General features: G+C 32.6%; 1 protein-coding gene across 4 annotated transcripts; it reads right to left on the bottom strand.

Annotated features, from left to right (window-relative positions):
* Positions 1-809: 809 nt before the first annotated feature.
* LOC147078687 (ATP-binding cassette sub-family G member 4-like) lies at positions 810-26,449 on the bottom strand. 4 transcript variants are annotated; one of them, XM_085960373.1, is made up of 12 exons: positions 25,170-26,449; positions 18,874-19,049; positions 17,478-17,601; positions 15,156-15,345; positions 13,655-13,800; positions 9,666-9,904; positions 7,178-7,303; positions 6,342-6,526; positions 4,739-4,907; positions 2,422-2,522; positions 2,115-2,270; positions 810-1,287 (listed from the first exon to the last, which is right to left on the bottom strand). In XM_085960373.1, exons 2-12 carry the CDS (start codon positions 18,980-18,982, stop codon positions 943-945), a joined length of 1,890 nt encoding a protein of 629 aa, XP_085816499.1. In that variant the 5' UTR covers positions 18,983-19,049; positions 25,170-26,449; the 3' UTR covers positions 810-942. The 4 variants fall into 4 exon arrangements, with proteins under 4 accessions (XP_085816499.1, XP_085816498.1, XP_085816501.1 ...); XM_085960372.1 differs by lacking the exon at positions 25,170-26,449 and adding an exon at positions 19,801-19,944; XM_085960375.1 differs by lacking the exon at positions 25,170-26,449 and adding an exon at positions 19,325-19,941.
* Positions 26,450-26,579: the final 130 nt, after the last annotated feature.

The raw sequence follows: 26,579 nt of genomic DNA, 5'->3' as shown, positions 1-26,579 counted from the left end.
GTCTGCTTCCTTATCCACTCATTCCTCTTTTTGTCCTTCGCGTTATGCCCAGCATGCACTTCTCCATACCACGTTGTGCTACTCTAAGTTTCTGGATCTCTCTTTTACTTAGGGTCCATGTTTCACACGCATATGTGATCACGGGAAGCACACACTGGCTGAACACTTTGCGCTTTAGGCACTTTTGACTTTTTATATACTTAATAATGAAACCGAAACATTGTGCCTGTACTATTTTATTAACAATTAATATGGCTATTAGGTATTATTCATTAACAATTTTAACATAAAATATATTATATATACCGAAGTATGCATTATAATATAATATAATAATTGAAATATAATTTCCATGCCATTAATAGATACAATTATTACGTACATGCACATATAGTTTGTATTCATAATGTTTTATTTTTTCAATGATTATCACATAAGATCATAATATTAATATTGATACTGTTACACCCCCGAATGGTCCCCCATTTGGGGATGTCTCTGTGTATCTGGAGAGACCCGAATCGGTATCAAATCCAACAAATAGTAAGGGCTGATTACGAAAATAAATAATAATAATAGAGCCGGCACTGCCGTAGATTATGACCGTTGAAAAATATTTGCAACGTCGCCGTCTTTCGACAATGCTCTCGTTGAAAGCGAAACACAAGATGGCGGGTAATACGCTGCAATCAGCCAAACAGTAAACACGCACATTTCGTCCTCCGTAAAATAAATTATTAAAAATGTAACTATTATATAATATTAACTTAAATATACCTTGCCGTTTCCAAAACAATACCGGTGTGTTATTTGTTCACCTCCAAGTCCTAAATCCAGACGAAAATCTTTACTAAAAATAAAAGTGACAGCGTGCTATTCACTTTCGAAAATGGAGGGAAGTGACAATATAATACCTAGATGTAATTTTTCCGAACCGTCCATTTACCGCAATCTCCACACTCGGTATTTGAGCGTTGCATATAATGATATTTGCATAAATAACATGAAACCTAGAAGACATCCAATATCGACAATGTAACTGCCTTTCAGCATATCAATCTCCTTTAAGTATTTGCTTGGTTTTTTGTAAAAACAGAATACTTGTGAACAATGTAAATCCGGCCTGTCGTTTCCATAGACGCTTTGCAACATCCCATGGAATGCGTAGCCATAGTATGAAATGTACGACATGAATCTTAAATAAACCGGAATTTCCTCATAGCGTATGAAAAATCCAGAAAATATCACCATTGGTATCGTCAGGGCGGGCATCAAAAACAGACCAAGCTAAAAATAAAATAAAGTCTTAGGTACATTTAACACGACCACAATTTATTAAAAAAAAATGTGCAATGCATGATCGAACAGTATACAGATTTTAATAAATGATACTGTTTATCGTTATAAATTCAATAATTTTATTATTAAGGCTATACCTGAGTTGAGGAATGGTCTAAAAAGATCGGGGTTAGGCGATGCGCGGATTGTGCAAATGACGCGTGCCGAACGAAATATAATTTGTCATATAAATCCAACATGCATCCATTTAATGTTCTGTTTATTGTTCTATTAGTAACAATAATAATATATTCATTGACATGTTTTCTTTTTCAAGTAAATAGGTAACGTTTTTTAGTCATCTTTACACGATTCAAGAATTAATACCCCCGTCGCCATCACGAAACAAATTGACGTGTTCACAGCTCGACGTTCGCTCTCCGATTGCCAGCGAGTTCAAAATTTCGTCGCACCTCTATATTTGAAAATTATTTGCCGTTTCACTGAAGTACCGTCTTAACGTATGTATCACAAAACATATAATACCATATACAAACGTAATAATACTGTAATACATAACCTTTTATAAATAATATAACGTATTTTATTTGTGCTTTCAAGCTCTTGATTATGATGGATTTATGTTTTGTACTATTCCATTTGAGTCGTTTTTTGCGACCCGGGTTTCGCCTTTCGGCATCTTCAGGCTCTATGTGCACTCACCAAAAGGCAAATACACACTGACTGATTGACTGTTTAAATTTAAATTTAAATTCAAATTGCATCAAGTACCTTCGGTCGATAGTATTAATATTATTGATTATGTATCTTCCTACCTCTGCATTGAATATTACGCCAGACACTAACCCAACCAGTTGTGCTATTACAGAAAAAATAACACACACCACCCAAAATATAGCTATTCGGTTGAATTCAAGCGGCTGACCTGACATCAAGTAGCATATCAATAAAAATATTGTAGGGCAGATGAGCTAGAATATAAGAAAAATATTCGGTTAGTAGTTAATGAAAATTGTTCGTGTTCTACAAATTATAAATACATTTGTGGATTGTAAACTGTGATGCAGGGTTTTATTATAGTAAAAAGAGCTATAGGTATTCACTTAATATAATATAATTTACCTGTAAAGGTACATCAGCAAATAGTTTCGAAAAGTAATACGCCGACACAGAATACCAATTGTTCAGGTGCTCTCTTTGGAATACCGCTGCTTCAGCTGGAACTGCAAATAATGTTTCTAATAAATAGCCACACAAGTCGAAATGCTAACCAATTTTTAATATAATTATTAAGGGCCCACATGCACAGCGTAGGTCAAAATGGAGCTTTTATGGTATTTTCAAAGCATAACCCAGGACATTCTTTAAACGTTGTAGATAATCTATTTATATAATTTTGAAGCCTTATTATCCTTTATATTTATTTTAAACATTTGATGACTGCATAAAGTATTTTTATTACATAAATAGTATTCTTTTAAACCTCTCGCTCTAATGTTTTAGAATATAGCCATATTTCAGTACATCCATGTGCAGTGGTGTTAAGATTTTTAAGATTTATTATTTTTTAAACGCATTTACAAAACAAAACCATTAGTAAAATTAGTGTTAACATTAGGTATATAGTGACATATTTACGATAAAAAAATATATTTTATAATCTTTTTGATTCCAAATTTGACAAGAATTAGAAGAACGATAATAATGCTTAAAAATTATATAAATAGATTATCTACAACGTTTAAGGAATGTCCAGGGATATGCTCTGAAAATTCCATAAAAGCTCGATTTTGACTTACGCCGAGCATGTGGGCCGTTAAGGATTATTGTAACTTTAGGGATGTCACCGTAAATTCCCGTAAACATTGTTTTAAGTACTCATTACGACACACGAGAAGGCAGTGGCGAAAGGTGAATGTAGGCTGTTAAGATCCGGCATAAACAGTGCAAATTAAACTTTGTCGTCATTCGTATTTGTTTTTATTGAACTAAGGCAGGGGTCGGCATAAGCGGCTCTTTGCATATACGTTTTCAGCTCATTAGTTATAAACTCCATTTTCACCTCATCTCAAGCAGCCTTATAACTTATGAGTTTTGATTTATCAGCACAAATGGACAGCTATAAAACAACTGCCTAAAATACAAACAACAATTTTTGATTCAAGCAATAGTTTGCCTGAAACATATGAACCGTTAAAAAACTAGCTTTTGGTATTCTCACAATCTTTGGCTCTACATAACAAACATTCTCATCTATGAACAAAATAAAAAATAAACTTAGAAGCATAATAATGGATGATAATTTACAATAATGTGTTCAATTAAAAATTAGTAGCTATTTTCCAGATATAGTAAAGCTATCAAAAGCGATGCATAGACGCAGTTATTTTTCCCCTATCCATAATTATTCATATGTATATTAGATATTATATGCGGCTCTCTGGTACCTTTGTAATCCTGTTTCCTTGACAATTTGGCTCTTCTCACTTGGCAAACTGCCGACCCCTGAACTAAGACTACACTTTCCAGATGGCGTTGGTTCATCATCATCAGCCTGAATCCATCCACTGCTGGATGAAGGCCTCTTCAAGTTGCTTCCACTTCTCTCGGTCCTGTGCATTGCGTTGCCACGTACTTCCGCAGAACTTTATCATTTCATCGATCCAGCGGCCTCTAGGTCTACCTTGTGGACGTTTTGTACTTCTTGGATACCACTGGATGACTAGATTTGTCCAACGAGTTTTTAAAAATGATAAACCTTAACCATTAAACCAAAACATAATAGTTTTGGTATGTTATGGGGGATTCGACAAAATAGTGCACACTTTTTTATTCACACTTATTTGTTTTCGTTTGTTACACATGTTGTTGGTTAGTTTATTTAAAATTCAAAGGCCTGCCTAAAGCAAATCATAGTGGATAAAAAAATATTATTCTATCATATACATATCAAAAATGATGCACTTATGATTTAATGGCATATTTTGTAGATTGACTATTATCTATTTTGGCTTGGTTTTCACTAATTGAATATTAAAAAACTAACCAACACCATCTGTAAATTGTTGAATTAGTTCAATGAAAACAAATACGAATGACTGGCAAAGTTTATTGTGGACTATTTATGTCGTATCTCAACAGCCTACTTCCACCCTTCGTCACTGCGAGAAGGGTATCTCTTTAAAATAATGTAAATAATTATACTAATCGAATTATTTGTATGGAAAAAATATATGGGTATTTGACCATTATAATTTCCAATTATTAAACCAACAGTAAAATATGTAGGTGACTGTCACTACTACAGATCGATTAGGTATAATAAACTATTAAATTATACAAATTAGGTTTTAGTTGATTATTACCTTAATTTGTGGAAATGAAATAACTATCAAATAAATTAATTTCATACCGTTTAAATATTGTATTGTTAACTTACATTTAATGACTGCTATCATTGCATTTACGAAGAATAGAAAGACTAATATAATAAATAAGTAAGCCGTGTTGGTGGTAATCATCGAAGCTTCGTTCCCAATCTGATAGTAAAGAAGTCCTAAGATCGTTGCAGCGAGGACATGAACTAAAACCTTCATCCTTGTCAAGAACTAGAAAGAAATTTATAATAATTATTTCATGATGTATATACCTACTCAAATGATGCAAAAAGACACATTTGTGGGGAATATTATATTAAAATAAATTTATACTATAATGTTACTAATACTAATATTTTGATTGTCTGATTTGTAATTTCTGATAACCACCGCTTGTGTTGATGTCATTCTATCCCGATATTTCGAGCTTGAGTTTTCGATAGAAATATTACGACGTGATGTTATAACGAGATAAATTATCAGACATAATGGAGAATCCCACAATTGTCAAAGAATATGTATAAAATTTACAGATATAATAAATTATTTGCAATACCGGGATCTCGCATTACAAAATAATATTTGCAAATAAAGCTTTTTTACAACGTTTTTCTTAGCTCGTATTCTTATTTGACCGGTGGTTCTTTGTCCGGTACAAATCTTGCAATCGATTTTTAACTAACTTCCCGACTAGCTAGACATTTGAAACTTTTAGAATATATCAGAACACGATGCCAACGAATTTTTTTAAAATTACTGTTAGCCATCTTTAAGTAGAATTGAATTCATTTTCAGTTAATTCTGTATTGTATGAAAGTTTATTTCGACACCATTATTGATTGCTAGGGGGTATGGGGTCCTAGCAACTTAATTATTAATATATACGTGCGTTACTATGGAAATCAATTCTTATTTGTCCGGTGGTTGTTTATCCAGAACAAATCTTGCAATTGATTTTTAACTAACTTCCCGACTAGCTAGACATTTGAAACTTTTAGAATATATCCGAACACGATGCACGTCAATGCATTCTTTTAATATTTTTAGCCATCGTTAAGCAGAATTGAAATCATTTTCAGTTAATTCTGTTTTGTATGAAAAGTTATTTTGGAAGAAATCCGTAATCCAATCCACTATTATTGGTTGCTAGGGGTCACGGGTCCTAGTAACTAAATTATTAATATATACGTGCGTTACTATTGAAATCAATATGAAATGTCAAAATGACATTTCAGTATTATTTCTATCAAGTACAAAGTTTTTTGATCATTTAAGCTAGTCAAGTCAAGTTTATATGATTCAACAGAAAATTTAAAAACGTTGTATATAAAAAGTTCTTTTTATCTTGTAATTATTTACAATTTATTGTCGCGCTCTTGAGAAGAGTTAATATGACATGATTAAATGCCACGTGTTGTAAAGGGAAAACTATACAACATTACTGTTTTTATAATTAAGTGGGTAAACAATATTTTTTTTCATATGATTGAATTCGCCTTTAGTTAAAAATATATATTCTGAAGGAATGACTCGACTTCTACTATATTACTTGCTAGCTACTGTACTGAGTGTGTTGTCCATTAATAATGTCATTGGAGTTTACCTAAAAATATATTATATAGATTCAAAAACTAAAATTATTATAATATGTAAGGACATAATTACCACATCTCTGAACGTGCAAACTATGGATCGTTTCAGTAATATAAGGAATTGTCTCCATTGTGAAATGGCAAACGTTTTTCTACATTCGATTTTGATATCCTCAATAGAAAAAGACGCTGCACATTTTTTATCTACTGCAGTTGTGTTCCAAAACAATGGGGTATGTTTTTCGCTGCTTACTGGCACTATAAATAGTTGCATATGTATTAGTTAACTTCATTATAATTAGACACGGTGGAGGTGGCTAAATTGGTAAAGCACATAGGCCGGAATCCGATGGATGGGGGTTCGAGACCCGCCTGGCATCTGTATTTTAAAGTTTATTTTCTAATGGATGTGTTTTTGAAGTGTTTTCGAATTATATATTTTAATATATTATAAAAAAATAATAAAAAGCCTTTTTATTTCTTACAAACAAAAGTAAATGACAGTTAAATGACTATATCTAATGAATATATATATATAACCTATGAATATATCTATTATGTATATATATCTATCTATGGTTGTATTATCTACTTATTTTATAGTTTATATAATATTAATTATAATACATATATATATTAAGATTTTTTATTGTATGTAATATAACAATGGTATGTAATTAGTTTGTTTGGTTTGTAAGAACCCCTCATCGGGTTAAGGCGTCCTCCAAAGTGTTAATCTCTGAACTCTCTGGTTTTTCTCTCCATACCCGTTTGATTTCGTAGCTAAGTATTCGTCTTGTATGGGTTGGCATATTTTTGCATTTAGGTCGCCCATTATTATAAAAGTTTTATGTGCTTGGTTAATATTTAATATATTATAATAACTAAATACAATTATGTTTCTGTTACCTGATTCAGAAGGAATGTTTCCATCAAAATTAGATGTTAACGAATGTATTTCTAGATTCTTTGCATTTGACATTTTCACCAGAGAATCAATGTCACCTTCAATTTCATGACTGGCTACTTCCAATGCTTAAAATAAAATCAGCACATGAACATAATATGTATACGGTTTTTTGAACTTTTATATAGGTGGGTACATACACGACATAGAACTATGACCAATTTTAAGGCAGATAGTGAAACAGTTGACAACAATTTCTAAGCTAGGTAATTTTATATTCGAAAGTGCAAGAAGTATGCAAAAAAAAGTTTTTTCTTACATTCGTTTGATAATGTTATGTTTATAATGAAACATCATTCGTGGTAATTTAAATAAATCTTCAAATCTAGTAAGGTTTTGAGTCCTTGCAAAATACACTCCACTATAATACTGCCATTGGGCATGGATTTATGGGATACCCATAATACGAGCGTAATAATGTGTGCCTGCAGTGGTACTTTAAAGTTATTGGTAAATAAAATGAGGATGCGAGGGTAGACAACAAATGAAAACTGATAAATTGGACCTAATATTATTCTCTATTAATATTAGAGTAAGTGAACACTTTTGAAACTATTGCGTGAATGGTTTTTAATTCGTGGATTCAATCTAGAAATAGGTATACCTTTTCACTTAAGTCATATGGTAAATCTACATAGGTGTGGGTGTCTCCTTGTGATTTTATATAATATTATGGCTGAGTCCAATTTAATAATACAGACACATAAAGCAATGCACTAAAATAAATATAGGATGTATAAAACTAAAATCACAAATAAAAAATATCAATTAATATTGAATACCTCAGATATGTGTTAATTAGGGAATCCAATCCCGAGCCGAAATTCTGATCCCGGGATTTCGGGATTACAATTTGACAATCCCGGGATCCCGGGACTGGTCCCGTGATTGGCATTTTTTCCATTGTTAATATACAATTTATATATTTACACAAAACATTAATAACATCGGTCAAAAATAAATCTAGTATAATTTATAATATTTAAGACATTTATTGTTAATATTGTATATTTACGTTCAATCTTGGAAATACATAAGTTTAATGGAGTAAATAATATTAAATATATATATATATATAAATAATAATGTGAATTTAATACGAGATTGCTGTTTCTGATAGTAAAGACTTAACGAATGGATTAGCGAGATTTAAAATAGTAAAGCAAATAATCATGGCGTACTTATGGCCTTTCCGCTTCATAAATCTAATTAGTCAGCCAAATATGAAATTTCCGTAAAACGTATGAGATCATGGTGGAATTACTTTGTTAAAAGTGCGAAGCATTGTTTTTTTCCGATCTTTCTCATTTTTAATAATTTATGTGAAAAAATAAAATGAATCGACAACTTACACATGGGTATAAATCAAACTTCATTCAAACTCAGTTTATTTCTAATGTAGTTATTTTTTTAATAAAAGTATTTTTTCTGTTATATTTTCGCTTTTATTTTATGTTCCATAAAAATTGATGAAAAAATCAATCCCGAAATCCCGGGATTATGTTTATCAATCCCGGGATTCATAGGTATCGAAAATAGCTCGGGATCCCGGGATCCCGAATCCTAGTGTTAATGTTATCGTGTGGTCATTCCTTTAGTACATGGGTGGTCAACCCGCGGCTCGCGGGCCGCATGCGGCCCACTGGGTGTCAACTTGTGGCCCGTGGAGCAGTGAGAAAATAAAAATAATATCAAATGCTGCTGCTAGATATGCTAATTTCGCAAATTGAGATTCGACATTGGCTCAAGATTAAACCACCGTGTGCTTTTTGCTGCATCTGTATTGTGTAATATGTTGCGATGGACAGTTGAAGGAGAAATTCCATCAGGTTAGTTTGGGAGAGTTTTACAAAACATATTTGAACAAGGAGAAATATCCTGCATTTTACAAACATGCTATAATGATGACTTCGCTATTTGGAAACACCTACACGAGTGAACAGCTAAAAAGCTGTTCACTCGTGTAGGTGTATCAATGAAGCATATCAAATCCCGAGTGAGAACGATATGCATTTGGAAAACTGTTTGCGTGTAGGAACAACCTCACTCGATATCGATATTGGTGCACTTATTTCTGCCACACAAAATCAAACTTCTCACTAAAATTTATTATTTTTATATTATTTTGTTTATTTTTTATTATTCAAAAAAAAGTCTAGTCTAATAAATATGTTGCATTTTCATTTTTGTTTTATTTTATTAATATGTAATATATATATATAAATATATTTCTTTTTTGTTTTGTATAATAAACCGGCCCGGTAGGAAGTCTCATTTTTAGAATCTGGCCCGGCTGTTAAAAAGGTTGGCCACCCATGCTTTAGTAGAATGTAGTGTCTATGTGTTTTATTTCAACATTATATTGTTACTTTCTTACTATCTTTTATTGATATTCGGATACTAGAAGTCGGATATGAAAGTTTTCCTTACCAAAATCAGCTCTGTTATAATATTGTGGACATTGAAAACCGGCTGATTCAAATACTGGTATAATTTCACTGGTAGGACCGCCGTATATAATTGTACCATTTGAAACAAGACACATATCATCAAACATGTCGAAGATCTTGGACGACGGCTGGTGGATGACGCAGACAACGGTTCTTCCTCCGCGTGCGAGAGATCGCAGGTGAGAAATCACCTGGCAAGAGGAGACGCTGTCTAATCCGCTGGAAATATAAAATACATCTTGCTAAGTAATACTATTGGTCGGTTATTGATCTTTGGGTTACTTGTTTTAATCCCGCAACGGTACTAAATTTACAATAAAATTATTATGTCATCTTTTTTATTATTTTTTACCTGTTAGTTACCTGCACGAATATTTTGTTTGTGTTAAAAATATTAAGATTTTTTTCTTACGAGAAGATATTTTCCATTTTACCACGTTTTTATTAGCTCGTATTCTTGTTTGTCCAGTACATATTTTTTCTTGTGTGTCCAGTCCTAGCAACTAAATTATTAATATATACGTGCGTTACTATGGAAATCAATATGAAATGTCAAAATTACATTTCAGTATTCTATATTTATTCAGTATTTCTATCAAGTACAAAAAAAGTATTCATTAATACATAGAATTGTCAAGTTCATATGATTCAACAGAAAATTTAAAAACGTGGTAAGTATATAAAAAGTTTTTTTTTATCTTGTAATTATTTTCTTTTACTCCTACAATTTTCTACGAAAGATGACATTTTTTATGATCTCATATTACCGATACTGAAATAAGTAACGAATCGGGATTTGCGCTAATAAGATTAATTACGGACTTTCACTCATTAAGATGCACCCGGATATTATCTGAGATAAGGTATATTTATAATTTACTCGCCCACAGCAAAATGCTGTCAGTGGTTATTTGCATTTGTTCGAATAATCATGTTGTGAACACGCGTATTATATTATTATATAAGTAGGTACTTCAATTTCAACTTAACATACATATTATATGTAGGTATATTCAGTAACACTTTATATTAGATTTTGTGATCGACTCGTACTTTAGAAGACGTTCTATCATTTTCAATCTATATTTGTCACGATTAGGGAATCCAATCCCGAGCCAAAATTCTGATCCCGGGATTTCGGGATTACAATTTGACAATCCCGGGATTGGCATTTTTTCCATTGTTAATATAATTTTTTTATATTTTTTACAAACAACATTGATAAAATCGGTCAAAAATAAATCTAGTATAATTTACACTATTTAAGACATTTATTGTTAATATTGTATACTTACGTTCAATCTTGGAAATACATAAGTTTAATGGAGTAAATAATATTGTAATATAAATAATAATGTGAATTTAATATGAGATTGCTGTTTCTGATAGTAAAGACTTAATGAATTGGTTAGCGAGATGTAAAATAGTAAAGCAAATCATGGTGTGCTTATGGCCTTTCCGCTTCATAAATCTAATTAGTCAGCCAAATATGAAACTGCCGTAAAACGTATGAGATCATGGTGGAATTACTTTGTTAATAGTGCTAAGCATTGTTTTTTTCCAATATTTCTCATTTTTATTTAGTTATGCGAAAAAATAAAATGAATCGGCAACTTACACATGGGTATAAATCAAACTTCATTCTAACTCAATTTATTTCTAATGTAGTTATTTGTTATTAAAAGTATATGTTGTTATATTTTCGTTTTTATTTTATTTTCCATAAAAATTGATAAAAAAAATCAATCCCGAAAGTTTCGGGATCATATTTTACAATCCCGGGATTCATAGGTATCGAAAATAGCTCGGGATCCTGGGATTGGAATCCCTAGTCACGATATATATAATATATGTTACCATGATTTACTACAATACAATCTTAAACTACATTAAAATCATAAGAAATAAATAAATGTTTCATTATAAAATATAATTTTATAATAACTCCCACTCTCTCATTGGCCACTTTAAAATTAGTGTTTCCAGTTCGCCGACAGAGCGCTGAGCACGAATATACCAATATTATAAGACGTACTTATCAAGATGATATTAAAATTGGCAAATGTAAGTTAAGTACTTACCAGCCGCAACACCGTACCTAGTATCCGTTTTATTCCGAGACCTTGAACTTGTTATGTGGATGGCTTTAGCTTTTTTTTTTTTTAAATAGTTAGGTACAATAATTAATACCAGCTTCTAATAACTATGTACAGTAAAAAAAAGTATAGTAAGCGATTGGACAACAGTGGTAATCGTACTTTATAATAATTTGCATTATAATAAATGATATTTTTATATAAAATTAATAATTTTCGGTGAATTCGTCGGTTAATGTAATTAGTATTACAATTTTTAGTGGAAAACATATTAACACCAATAAAACTTTCACAAAATTTTGTTTATTTTAATTAATTTATAAATATTATGCAATATACATAATATTCAGTGGGCAATGTCAGCACGATGTTCATGTAGGGTCTTCGATGCTCATTGGTTACACAATCAACATCAAGTTTAGTTCCTTCCATTCCATATTGCAAAGAAACTCCACCACATTTTCCCCTAAATAATTCGTCACTGTTAAGGCCAAGTAGCGTAACCTTCAAATTGTTCAGGAAGTGAAAAAAACTGTGGGCATTGGATTTACTTATTATCTTATATAATATTTATTTATTATTTTATATATATTATTTTATTACAAATTGAATTGCTTCTTATTCTGTACGTAACCCGTGGCTTACGTTTAGAGAGGGTTACAGCATTTGGCTGGAATATTTTTAGTCAAGTTACAAATAGCTTAAAAATAATTTTGAATTATTTTTTTGGGATTTTTGATACTTGGCCAGTTCGTGTAAGAGTATGCAATAAGTCCAAAACCATCAAAGTGTCACTTTGGTGAAAAGTGAGGGTTACGGCAATTGGCATGTACAGTGACGAATAGTCAAATATAAATATTTTTTCCTACACCCTTGTAGCAAACTATATTCCCCACATTTTTGTGACGTAGAAATACCTGTTATAATTTGGTTGTATTCTAATTTTGATAAATTAATAATAATATACGAAATAATTGTCAGAACATGTATTTTTAATAGATTAAAATACTCATCAGTATTTTCCGATGCCATTTTAATATTATTTAATTAAATATGTTGAAATTATATACTTAAATTTTATTTTAAGTACATATTAAAATCAATAAGTGAATCAGTTAGTAATGTATCCATGTGCCTTAGGTGGCGGAAGGGTTGGCGACCACTGGTTGACAACTTACGCGATAAATGAAACAATAATATGTTGGTAGAAATCTAGCACAGTGTAATAAAATAAATGCCACACTAGTAGCCAAGTATATTATTATGCAAAAAAGTAATCTAATGAGAAAAAAACAGATACGCTTGGTAGGAATGTATATGTTTGTGATTCAGTATGTGAGGATTAATAAAAAGCATTTCAAATAATTTATTAACTCATTTAGTGCTGACAACGCGACTGGCGCGTTTGCATTACCTTGCCATTAGATATAATTAACATGATATTTAAATGTGGTAGTTAAATATTAATTAACAGGTAAGCAGTGATTGTGTTTTAAGGCCTCGATGAATTTATATGGAGTGATCTGCATCCGATTTTTCGCACCCACGCTATTATATTAGGTACATAATATATAGCCGGAGAATGGCCATCCAACACACAAGTTTCTGAATCCAAATCTTATTAATATATACAAAACAGTATGCGAACATTTATTGAAGAAGCCAATAATTACTGAAATTTTGGCAAATTAAATCAAACAAATTGAAACCTCTATTTTATGTTCTGATTAACAGTGCAATTATTTTGGTCACATTTTTTAATATTATAATATATTATTTAGCATGTTCGATCCCACAAATTGGCGGTTTCAGTTGTCGATTTTTCTTGGTTTCAAAAAAAAAAGTTTGCAGTAAGTATATTAAAAATGTTTACCTTGTAGGTTCATCGAAAAACATGACTGGCGGATTTGTGACGAGTTCCACTCCAATGGAGAGGCGTTTTAATTCGCCTCCAGATACCTCTGACACTCTCGTGTTCATAATTTTTTTAAGATTCAATATATCAGCTATATCGGACACCTGTAATACACAAGAGTTTTATATTTGATTTATTTGGAGTAAAACAAATTGATTTTATTTTGGTTTTATTTTCGGTAAACTTACTCATGATTTATAATAGTGAACATATATTGATTTTATGGATTTTCTCTAAAACCAATCACTGTGAAATATAAAGGTACATCACTATTTCTGGGATACATATTAATCTAACTGTATAGATGTTTAATATAAAGAGCTAATATTTTCGAGAATTATTGGTAGTTATTCAACTTATTATAACTTATAACTTGGAGTATGCAGATGACGCAGTGGTGTTTGACTCGACGATCGAACGGTTGGAGGTAACCGTGAACAGGCTCGCCACGAACTCGAAACGTGTGGGTCTTCATCTGAATGCGGCTATGACCAAATCCATGTGCAGTGATGCATGCAACCACGCACACACTCCTCTGCGGGTTTACGGTCTGCCCGTCGACTTGGTGTCCAGGTTCAAATACTTGGGTGCCACGGTTGCCGATGATGGTGGTATTTCTTATGAGCTTGGAATCCGCATGGGTATGGCGGGCTCTGCGTTCAACCAACTTGGAGTCACATGGAGGTCAAGGCTGTATTCTGTGAGGACTAAATGTCGTTTATTTAATGCGTGCGTGCTACCTGTGCTCCTGTATGGCTGTGAGACATGGCATCTTACTAAGCTTCAAGAGTCTCGGATTTTCAGCTTTGAGAATCGATGTCTCCGCCGAATCTTAGGGGTACATTGTTACGGCCGCATTACAAACACCCGGGTTCGTGAGCAGACACAACAGCCTTCGGTGATTGAAGTTATCACGAAGAGATGCTTTACGTGGCTGGAACTCGTATTCTGGATGCCGATGCCGCCAAAGAGTGCGGCACTTCGTACCGCTGTGGCACAGCCTCAAGGGTTCCGTCGCCGTGGTCGGCCCTCCCTCACCCTGCAGAGGTGCTACAAGAGCGACATACGTGCTGCAGATCTGACATGGTGGGAGGCTCAAGAGTTGGCGATGGACCGAGGGAAGTGGCGCCAACTTGTGCTTGCCCTATGCCCCTCCCTATATATGTTGGGACGTGACAGGGTGGAAGAAGAAGAAGAAGATTCCTTTTATTGGATCCATGGGATGGATTCAAAGACAACACACTTTGATTGAGATGTGAATTCGACCCAGCCATGGATTTTGAATCCACAGTCAATCAAATAAGAGACAAGTCTTATAGTCCTGATCCAGAGTGGGTACTTGAATCTTAAAATAAAATTCAAAATAAATTCTTTTTTATCTGGATAGTCAACTGATAGAATGTTGCATTAACACGTTGTATACAATATTACGATATAGTATAAAATAAATTTGACTTACAATTTTCTCTTTTTGATGAAAGGGAATATGTGCGGGTAGCTTTAGATTAGCAGCAGTCATCATTGTCTCATGTCCAGTGAGAAGTGGTAGCATCGCCGAGTCTTGGCTGATGCAACAGGATTGCCAGCGGAAATCATCGAGGTTCCTCGGCTTTCCATTTATCAATACATCGCCAGTCACACCTGTAGATCTGGATATCACAAACATATCAACAAGGTTTCAGCCATCATCACTTAGTTTCAAGACATGACTGTATGTTCTTATATTATAAACAGGTTACATACGAAGGATTATTTTCTATATGGTTCGGGTACTGACATCACAAATCTACGCCTACATAGGTGACAATTAACCTGTATTTTGGGAATCTTTTTAATAAGGTTTTTTAAAAATCGATTCAGATTGTAAATTGCTATAACAAATAAGGAATTATTATAAACGGTGTCATTTTAATCTAAATTATAATGGTTTCTTTTTGGTAGAAATTGATACATATTTAATTATCAGTTATATTAGAATATTATTGATTACTTTAATAAAACGAAAAAAAAATTTGAACTTATTCCTATTGTATTATTTAATAAATCTGGACCAGTTTCGTCCGCCTCAGAGGGACATTTTCAACATAATAATACTTATAAAACAGGTATTTACGAAAACAAATTAAAAAAGACGACATAAATAATCTACCAATACAATATAACATTATCCGTTCAATAGTAGGTACTTTTTCACTAATAATTAAATTTTAATTAATGCGATTGGATATTAATATTTAATACTACTACATCATTAAGGACACTACAAAAAATATTCTAAAATTACACAAAACAAAAAATGAAGCAAAAAGCACTGACAATAACAATTCAATATTATTATATAACATAAATATTAATTATGATTAATCATTATTTAATAACAAAATAAAATTTGACTAATAATTCAATAAAACAAAGATAAAAATAACTTTTTATATACATCGTTTATAAATTTTCTGTTGAATCAAATAGACTTACTTGACTAGCTTAAACGATCAAAAAAAATTGTACTTGATAGAAATAATACTGAAATGTCATTTTGACATGTCATATTGATTTCCATAGTAATGCACGTACATATTAATAATTTAGTTGCTACCCCAGACCCCTAGCAACCAATAATGGTGTGAAAATAACTTTTCATACAAAACAGAATTAACTGAAAATGAATTCAATTCTACTTAAAGATGTCTAAAAGTATTAAAAAATGCATTGGCACCGTGTTCTGATGTATTATAAAAGTTTCAAATGTCTAGCTAGTCGGGAAGTTAGTTAAAAATCGATTGCAAGATTTGTACCGGACAAAGAACTACTGGACAAATAAGAATACGACCTAAGGAAAACGTTGTAATAAGCAATATTATCACTTATAAACTATCTATCTACTATATCTACTATCTATATCTTATAAACAAAAATATGAGTCAAAATTTAATAACAATTTTTTTTACCAAATTAGTATTATTATACTTAATACTTTGGACGCGGAAGACGCACACGGCGCGTAATGACCAGGCGGCCGATCGATGTAATTAACGTGCATTTTAAAGGGGGCAATTAAAATCTCATTATCTCTTCAGCAGCGAAAGCGTTAATATAATTAGTGCCTAGGTAGGTATGGATATTATTGGTAAGTAAAATTTCATCAAAAGTATAATTATTGATTAATAATAGACAAAACATCATAATATCTACTTATTCTAAAGTTGTTTTCGAGGTTTTTAACATAGGTAAACAAAAGAAATAGGTTGGTCAATTAGAAGACAACATTTTTATTGGAATAATCGGTTAATTTTAAATGACAAATTATCATAATCAAGATCAAATAGAAAATCTGATGTTTTTCATATGTTTAAGCAAGCCCTGCTTTAAACCTTCTTTGGCATGAAACACCAAGAATTTTTAGGAAAGACTATAAGAATAGGATTTACGATGGGGCGCTAATAAATCTTATATGAACGAATAAACAATAGTTATCTGTTCATATAATTCCATTGAAGCAATAGGTATTGTTTGTATAATGTATAATCAAACATAACAAAATAATATTTGCAATAATTCGATGAGGATTGAATGATATATATATTTTAGTACCTACCTAATAAAAAAAATGTTTTCTTTTTGTTTTTTAGGCACGTAGGTATGAGTTTTAAATTTGTCAGCATTGAAACGAAATTATCGACCTAGTCGTATGCGAGTTTCAATAATAATTAATTAATCGATACTTACATTTTTATCGCCGACCAACTTTTTCATAATATACATTATTAAACAGATGACTCACTTAAAACCGGCGAGGATACTAAGTAGAGTCGTTTTTCCGGCACCGGATGGTCCCAAGATTCCGACAAGTCTCCCAGAAATGAAATTTCCTGATGCATTCGTCAGAATATTGTTTACTATTTTTTCTGAAATAAAATACCGGTTATTAAAATATGTCATTTACACTTTAATATTAGATAATTTTCGTTTGTAAATTTAAATCGCTAAGTTCGTTCCTAAAATATATATTATATTATAAAGATGCCAATTATAACTGAAATTAGTATAAATACTGTCATATATTGGCAAATTAAGAATAATTAATATTTCAAAATAATAATGACTTATTTTATAAACTTAATATAACAAAACAGACGAATTTATAATTTTCCAAAAGATAAAATGTGTTTTCCCTTCCCGCTGATTGCCACATTGGAAAAAAACGCAGTTAACAAACGATTTGATGTAATAATTATTATCTAAATTTAAATATTTTGGGTTAATATTTTTTCAATAAATTATGGCAAAAGATTTAAAAAATTAAACCATATTTTATAGTATTTACTTGGCATATTATTGTATCAGTAGGACTAAGAAAATATTGTCTAAAAGAAGATAAAAGGCGGATGGTAAATACATAGTTACTAAAATTATTACTTGGTATAATAAATCTTCAAAATGTATATCAGATAGAGGTCCATTTTACGTTATTTTACTTTCCCAAATATCTATACCGAACGGCTCATCATTTTTTCGATAATTCAAACCGAAATCGAACTTTCTTACCAAATAATTCTCTAGACATAATATTATGTTGGGCTCTATCTTATTGGCATCTAAAAGAGATAACTATACACCTTCCATTAAACGACTTCAGTTAAACATTTTATGATACTTAAGGCTATACCTCAGTTGAGGCATGGTCCAAAAAGATCGTGGCTAGGCGATGCGCGGATTGTGCAAATGACGCATGCCGAACGAAATATAATTGGTCATATAAATCCAACATGCGTCCATTTAATGTTATGTTTATTGTTCTATTAGTAACAATAATAATATATTCATTGACATGTTTTCTTTTTCAAGTAAATGGGTAACGTTTTTAGCCATCTTCACACGATTTAAGAATTAATACTCCCATCGCCATCACGAAACATATTGACGTATTCACACCTCGACGTTCGCTCTCCGATTGTCAGCAGAGTCCAAAATTTCGTCGCGCCTATAGTTGAAAATTATTTGCCGTTTCACTGAAGTACCGTCTTAATTGATTTTCACCATTTTCTGCAACCTGTCACAGCGGCGTCGAATTGTCGCCAATAATTGTTGCTAATGTGTTTTAAGCATTTTAGGCAAATTTAATATCCGAATTTAAGGTGTCATATAAAACAAAACTATATTTTGTAGAAAATATTTACTTCTTTTGCACCTCACTGTGTAGCATATATTTTTGAAACTGATATTCAAAGGTGTATTGTTATGATTTTTCACATTATTTGTAGTATTTAAACATTGTAACTCGTCCATTTTCAAGCAATTATTTGAATTCGCACATCAATTATTATGGTTCCCTTCAAAGTTATGATGGTTTATGCTAGAAAATAAATTTTACATCTGTAATATTATACATGTAAAAGTTTTTTTACTACTAAACTACTTCTTACATATATTATACTAAAATTTAATCATCAAATTATCGCCAAACGAATGGCATAGCGATTTTTTGAAACGTCACAATGCACTCTTTTTACATGTTACAGTATAATCTTTTGAATTTTTACATAGGTAGTTTCTATTAAACTTACTAACACTTTTTTTAAAAAACAAGAATACCAATCTAAGCAAAAGAAAATGGATTGATATACGTACTAGAATTCAAAACAATAGCTTGGTTACATAGCAACGACACGTCAACAATACTTATTGCGTTTCTGACACAAGATTTAAACTGATCTGAAAAATAACTCTTAACGATGTTTGCTAATTAATAAATTATCGTGTAATTCAATACCAAAATTATAACTGAATAAATTGTAAATAGTGCAGCATTAAATTTCACAACTAATTCACAGGTAGAAAGTAGATACATTGATGTGTCAACATTTTGAATATTGTCCATTGCTAACAAACACTGGTATCACTACCATGTACGGTTAATGTAGTCGATCAACTGATGTTTTATCTTTAATAAACTGGACGTTTAATTGTATTCATTTTATTTTTGAGCAAAACACAAACAGGTAACGCTTCGATACGTTTGTATCTCGTGACAGGTAGGTTGTCAAAACTTCCTGCATAAAGCATTATACAGAATATTCCGAATTTGTATAGAATATTTAAATAACCTTCTAGATCAGATAAAACGCTAACATTTCTATTGCGGTTTGGATTAATTTAATTAATAAAATACGCTTTTTTGAGCATGGCCAAGAGGAGTGTGTTCGCGCGCGTATCCTACTTGCAATGTGTAAAGGCCTACCCGTACTAGCAGATGACGATGGTCGCCAAGATGCAGATTCATTTGATCTCTTCGAATGACTGCCAAAATTGGTAAACCGGTACAATGAATAATTATTCCGTTACTCTGGACTGGGCATGGCGAACCAATAATACGCGGAAACGTCAAAATGTTGTTTTCAACATTTCAATTTTTTTTTTATATAAAACTAAATATTACTTATATGAATAAGTAATTATTGTGATCTGTTTATGAGCACAGAAATGTAGAAGTCTAGTCACCCGTTACTTCGAATACGTTTATATGATAAAATAATGTACTTAATATTAACTGTATAATGTAACAATACGTATAAACTAAAAAAACATTTAGTTTTTAGCTAACTTGGGGTGAACTAACTTTGAACTAACTTGGGGTGGCAAACTATGTTTGTTGATGTAGTTTATCAAGTCGGGTGTGATAAATCGCCTTGGTAAAGATTTGACTGCTGGATAGGTGGATAAAGTCTTCAATTATCAACATCGTCATCAAGTCTGGATCTATCTAATCCTTAGTGAAGGCCTCCCCAAACTGAGTTCACTTAGAACACAGAATTTATCATTATACTATTTCGTCTATCCAGTAGTTTTTAGGATATCTATTCTTTTTTACATCGGAATTTGTATACCTTTCGGGTATCACTTGATGACTTTGTAGATATGCCCAGAGATTGTCTCGTATTTTTTTGACCTATGTATCCATCCCATTTCCATTGTTCTATTCTATTACTCCGCATACGTTTGTTTGATCCCTTCCACGCCACAAATACACACTGCTTGAACAATTCGTGTTTTATAATCTTAAAGGATGGTATATAAGTGCATTAATCAGATAGCCAAAAGCACTCTAGTCCAACTTTATTCTGCGAACGATTTCATACCCTTATTATGTTTCTTTATCCCCTTATTCAGATATTTATCCTTACACCTTTTGTTAGGAGATGATATAAGGAACAGGCAGTGTAGGTTTGTTTGACTCCAATAATAAGAAGATTGATGCGTGAATGAAATAAACCCTGGTTTTATTATCTCCTTCCAAATAAATATTAATTTAATTATTACAAGTACGTTTACAGATTATAATTTAGATGGGTGAAATCACGGTTATGCGTTTTGACGAATTGCGAAGTCGATCGGGCGGAGTGGAACGATAACCTTACGGTTATATCTTTGATAACTGACTGACAATATGGTTTTCATGTACTGAGCGTCTTTATAGTGATTCGATACAATAGAAAATGCTGTTATCACTACTTGAATATTTTGATAATCATGCTTATTAGGTTTATTGTGTAATGCATGGCTCGTTTATAAATAATTGATTTTAATTTGAACGATTAAGCAGTTTTAATAATTAGGCAAGATTGATTTTCATATAAAAATTTTTTGTGCATATCATGATAAATCGTTGAATTATTTTGTAAATTATAAATAATTGATTAATATAATTATTGAATTATTTTGCTAAATTAGCTTTCTGTTAAAAATTGATTGATTCACAAAAATTGCTTATTTTGCTATTTCAACAATATTATGTTGCAAGATACATTGTAATTATAAATGAATGGTTTCCTGCCGAGTCATGTGGATGGTAGGGTATTGACCTCCCTACACACCTTATGTTCGCCATACAATTCTAAGGCAATGATAAACGATGAATAATTAATTATATATATATGTGACGGATATAGCAATAAAAAATACTTAATTATAAATAAAAACATTTTTTGTGTTATGTAATTTAGAAAATATATGTTTTGTGGTAGGTATAATTTTATCTATATTTATAATGCATCTAAAGGTGTAAAATGATATTAGTCTGACACGCAACCGTTTATTGTATTACACTAATACATTCGAGTCGAATAATACGTTGGCCATCGCTGCATCGAGATTCTCGACTAGAAGTTTTGTTCATACTTCTTCTTGTACATCGTTAAATACAGTTAAATTTTTAAAGCGCAATAATTCTTTGCGAATGAGTGTTTATGACACAATTTAATTTGAAAGTTTAGCTACTTTTAATTTATTATACATATAACTTTAAATATATTAGGTATGTATGTAATATTAATTAATAATGTCACCGGCAGATTCTATTATATTTTAATTCACAAAAATATACATAATATTATAGAAATCGTAGAAATAATCAATCAATAAAAGATTGATGAGTTTAAAAATGAGACTTACCAATATTAGGGTAGACATTATAAAATTCTTTGTCTGTTGCTGAGATAAGTGGCAATACTAAAGAATCGCTGGCCCACCCTGACATAATATCTTCATTTTTATTGAAATATTAACTCCATTTAATTTAATAAATTTAATTTAAAATATATATTTTAGTATGTAGGTATTAAGGTATTACATACGTTAAAAATTATGTTCATATTTTTTTCTCTTCTTATCTTCTTATCTATTGCAATATTTTTTAATGTGTTATTCTGTGGAAACCGGTACAAGTTTTTCTAGAGCGACATAATATTATGTGATCATTAAATAGGACATGGGTAACACTGTAAAAGTAAAACAAAGGTCGATGACAATTTTATTGTCAGCGTTATGTTGGTATGGTGGTAGGTCATGGCCCCCACAAGGGGGGGGGGGCTGACAGGGCTCTAGCCTGGGGGCCCGGCGTGGCGAGGCTCGACCAGATAAATGGGATGAACACACATCACAATGCTCTAATAGTAAAAAAATGTTGCCTGCGGCGCTATTTTCCTTCAATGATATTATTTAAAAGTATGTGGTTCTACGACACAATTTTTAATTGTGTATCGATACTCGACATTTCCATAATTCAAATGGATATATTAAAATATACTACAAAACACTAAATATACCTACACATTAATTTTACCGTGTACACCATGTGGAAAACGCTACTGTAGAGCATCACACTGCCTTTATCCTTAGTGACAAGCAGGAGGGCCTGCCAAAGATCCTAGCCTGGGGGCCCTCTTTAGGATGTGGGGGCCATATGGTAGGTAGTCGTGGCACTCAAGTGCACACGACGTTTATTTTCAAGGTTTCATCTTATTTACGGTGAATCTTATAAAATCTAATAAAAAGTCAAACTTTTCTGACACAATATGTCCTTTAGTAAAAAGGCGCAAGCTTCTCGTTCAAATTTTGCATTACAATTACACCTTCCATGATAAAAAGAATGCCGATATAAGCTATCAAGGATTATTATCTTCATTTAGTTATGACTAGAGTACTCTTCCGGCATCCCACATAAAGAATATTATGTAATTGTCGTGTATTTATACTAAATAAATTTAAATGAACAATTAAAAAAAGTCTCATAGATGTCGTTAAAAAAAATTTCCATTTGATTATTTTCAAAATTTATTCGTCAATATAATTATGTATTTATTACATCTTATATCCACTCTCATTGATATTATATTACAATACGCGTAATTAGCACCATTATAGATTTCTCGAGAATATGAAAAATCGCAAGCAGGTAACTTTAATGTACGTTCATAGAGGACGATAGTGGACGGGAATTTTCTCAAAGCATAATATTAAGTTTTATTTATGAACCAGAATGTAACGCATACAGTGACGTCCCTAGACAAAATGCCGCCCCTAGGCAGCGCCATAACGCCGCCCCATTTTTTTTATACAATATTTTTTAATATAAGTGCTCATGTCGTTTCTGGACGTCGAAGGGCAACGGAAGTAAACTAGACATTGCAAACCTGACAAAAAATTAAAGTCATGTTAAACCTTTTATGCTAATAATTAATACATTTTGTTTCCAACCAGTGATCAGAATTTTTGAAAGGAAAGATATTTTCATTATTAAATATTCAGTTTAGGTAGTTATTTCTGTATAATATTATACCAAATGATTTTCCTCGGTTTGACGCCCTTCAAGTAACCGCCCCCAAGCGACGCTCAATCTGCCTACCCCCACGGGACGTCACTGAACGCATATCAGAATTCTGTGTATGTCGTATGATTTATTGTCATTACTCCATTACAATAACACATATAGGTAAGTAGACCAGCGTTTTCCAAATTTAATGCTGTTCCGTCAGGTAAAGTTAAGGGTTCCGCAAGGTTCCGCAAGGGGGGGCTTGTTTTTGTAAGAAATTATTTTGACAAAGAGATTAAAGAAAGATAGGTAACAATATTTACATCACACTAAAATAGCTGTATTCGATCAGTCAGGATAATTTAAAATTACTTATGAAACTATATTGTGTAACCAGTAATTCACCACCCGACTTTATTCTCACATTCAGAAATCCGGTGGTGTCACCCATGGCCCCCACATTCTGAACCGGGCCCCCAGGCTAGGATGTTTGGCGGGCCCCCCTACCTATCGCTAAAGGTAAAGGCAGTATGACCCACTACAGTAGCGTTTTACATGGTGTACGCGGTAAAATTAAGGTGTATTTTTAGCGATTTTTTGTATTTTTAATATGTACATCTATTTGAATTATGGAGTTGTCGAGTATCGGCACACAGTTAAAAATTGCATCGTACAATCAAATATTTAGCAGGCGACTTTTTTTTACTATTAGAGCAAATTTGTGATCTGTGTTTATCTCACTTATCGGTCGACTCATCACGCCGGGCCCTTCCTAAGCCCGGGCCCATAGGCTAGAGCCCTGTCAGCCCCCCCTTGTGGGGGCCACGGTGTCACCGTCCAAGTAAAGTCGTCTTTAAGGGCCCCATCCACGGTCAGTTTTGCCTTCAGTTTCGCCTGACCGGATGGAAATCCGTACCGCGTGTGGGTATTTTGGCCTCGAGGTCTATGCGCATCAGAGATGAGCATGAGAGTCAGTGTGTTGTACGCCCAAAAAACATTTACAGGAAAACGCAATTCATGAACTTTCGGTTTTTTGGTTTTAGGAACCCATTAGAAATATAAATAAAAAGTGACTTGACGGTCATAAAGATAAACATATGCAAGATGAAACTGTTGAACCTGGGTCAGATCGAGAAGACGAGGAAGAGCTAGCTCAAAAGAAGAATTGCGTATGAAAGATAATGTTACCTTAGGTAAAATACCTATCTGTACTAAACTAATTATCAGCAAAATCGTATATACGATATTTTATTGTCTCCATACCAGATATTCTCTCGAGTAGGTACATAAAAATTACAATTTCAGATATGGTGAACAACAATAATGGAACTCACAATACTTAAACTCTTCGGCAGAGGAGTTGACCGGAAAGTTTTTATACGATACCTTCCATTTCAGCAGCACGAGACGTCAGGGTGCACAAGGGTCAATGTTTTGAGATGACTCAGATCCTTACAGCTCGCGGAGTCATACGAGCATACCTCCACCGGCTTAAAATAACATCTGACAGCAAGTGCCCATGCGTAGACGGAAGTGACCAAGTGACCAGTGAAGTTCTACATTTACTCCTCGATTGTCCAATTTTTAGCAAGGGGCGGCACAACCTGAACTTTTTATTACAGATGCCAGATGCAGACATTCGAGACCTTTCGTGGACCATGGCAAACGAGGCCAGAAGAGATGCACTTTTTAATTTCTATATTGATGAAATAAAAAGAATTAAAATAATAAACGGTGATATGTAATGATGATTCATGCCTTTCAGATCCAGTGATTGCAGTTAGGATAAGTATATGCTCAGAATATCAGTCCTATACGACATCTCTTTTACCACGGGAAAAACTCGGCAATAAATCGCAGTTCTCAGCTCCCAATGAATACGACGAAATATTCTTCAGAATCATCACCGCCTTGCGGCACAAAGAATTTTCCAGGGTTGTTGCAAGGTGGTTTCATAGGCCTTGGGCCTTGGGCCTTGGGCATCGGGTATTGCTAATTCAAATTAGCAATACCCGATGCGGGTGGACGAATGGTTTTCAATAAGGCATCTTTCTCAGCCGGCACAATTTTCATATGACTAGCATCTAGTAGAGTAGTTTTTGTGCTTAAGTCCTTATAGAAAACTCTATAGTAATTGAAAGGTATCCATAAAGGCATCTAGAAAAAAATGGCTCTAGGATTGGTAATTCGGGATTTTAGATTTTGGGATTTCGATCTAACCCCTTGCATGCAGCAAACTATTTTTTACACATGAGTCTTTCTATAAATTTTGCTTGTTTGTATTGGAGGTTCGTAGGTAGCTATATCAGCAATCTAGTCAATTGTCACACCTTTATGATTTATTTTAAAATGCATTTGGTACCTCAACTTAGAACTACACAAAACCAGCACATTTTATTCTTTCGAGAACATACCAAAATTCACACAATTTTATTATTTTAGAAAATATTTTAAAGTATAAGTATTGGTAGTGTGGCACCCCCGTATGGACCCCATTTGGGGATGTCTTTGTGTATCTGGAGAGGCCCGAATCGGTATCAAATCCAACAAATAGTAAAGCGCTGATTACGAAAATAAATAATAATAACAGAACCGAGCCGGCAATGCCGTAGATTATGACCGTTGAGATATTGCAACGTCGCTGTCTTTCGACAACGGCTCTCGTTGAAAAGCGAAAACACAAAATGGCGCCCAGAATGCTGCAAGCAGCTAAATCGCAAACGCGTACATTTCGTCCTCCGTAAAATTAATTATTAAAAATGTAACTATTATATAATATTAACCTAAATATACCTT

Source organism: Rhyacophila brunnea, unplaced genomic scaffold, assembly GCF_057557595.1.
Source record: "Rhyacophila brunnea isolate RB1 unplaced genomic scaffold, BYU_Rbru_1.0 scaffold_11, whole genome shotgun sequence".
Taxonomy (NCBI): Eukaryota; Metazoa; Arthropoda; class Insecta; order Trichoptera; family Rhyacophilidae; genus Rhyacophila; species Rhyacophila brunnea.
The sequence above is the reverse complement of the archived record's forward strand: the minus strand, read 5'-3'. Positions and strand labels throughout refer to the sequence as shown.

Bases quoted from the DNA above. Each gene is read 5' to 3' on its own strand.
- LOC147078687 (XM_085960373.1), bottom strand. From the start codon at position 18,982: ATGGACGAGTTACAATGTTTAAATACTACAAATAATGTGAAAAATCAT. The intron at 7,304-9,665 runs GTAAGGAAAACT...TTTTATTTTAAG, and splicing joins TTATAACAGAGCTGATTTTG to CATTGGAAGTAGCCAGTCAT. The intron at 1,288-2,114 runs GTAGGAAGATAC...TTTTATTTTTAG, and splicing joins GCGTAATATTCAATGCAGAG to CTTGGTCTGTTTTTGATGCC.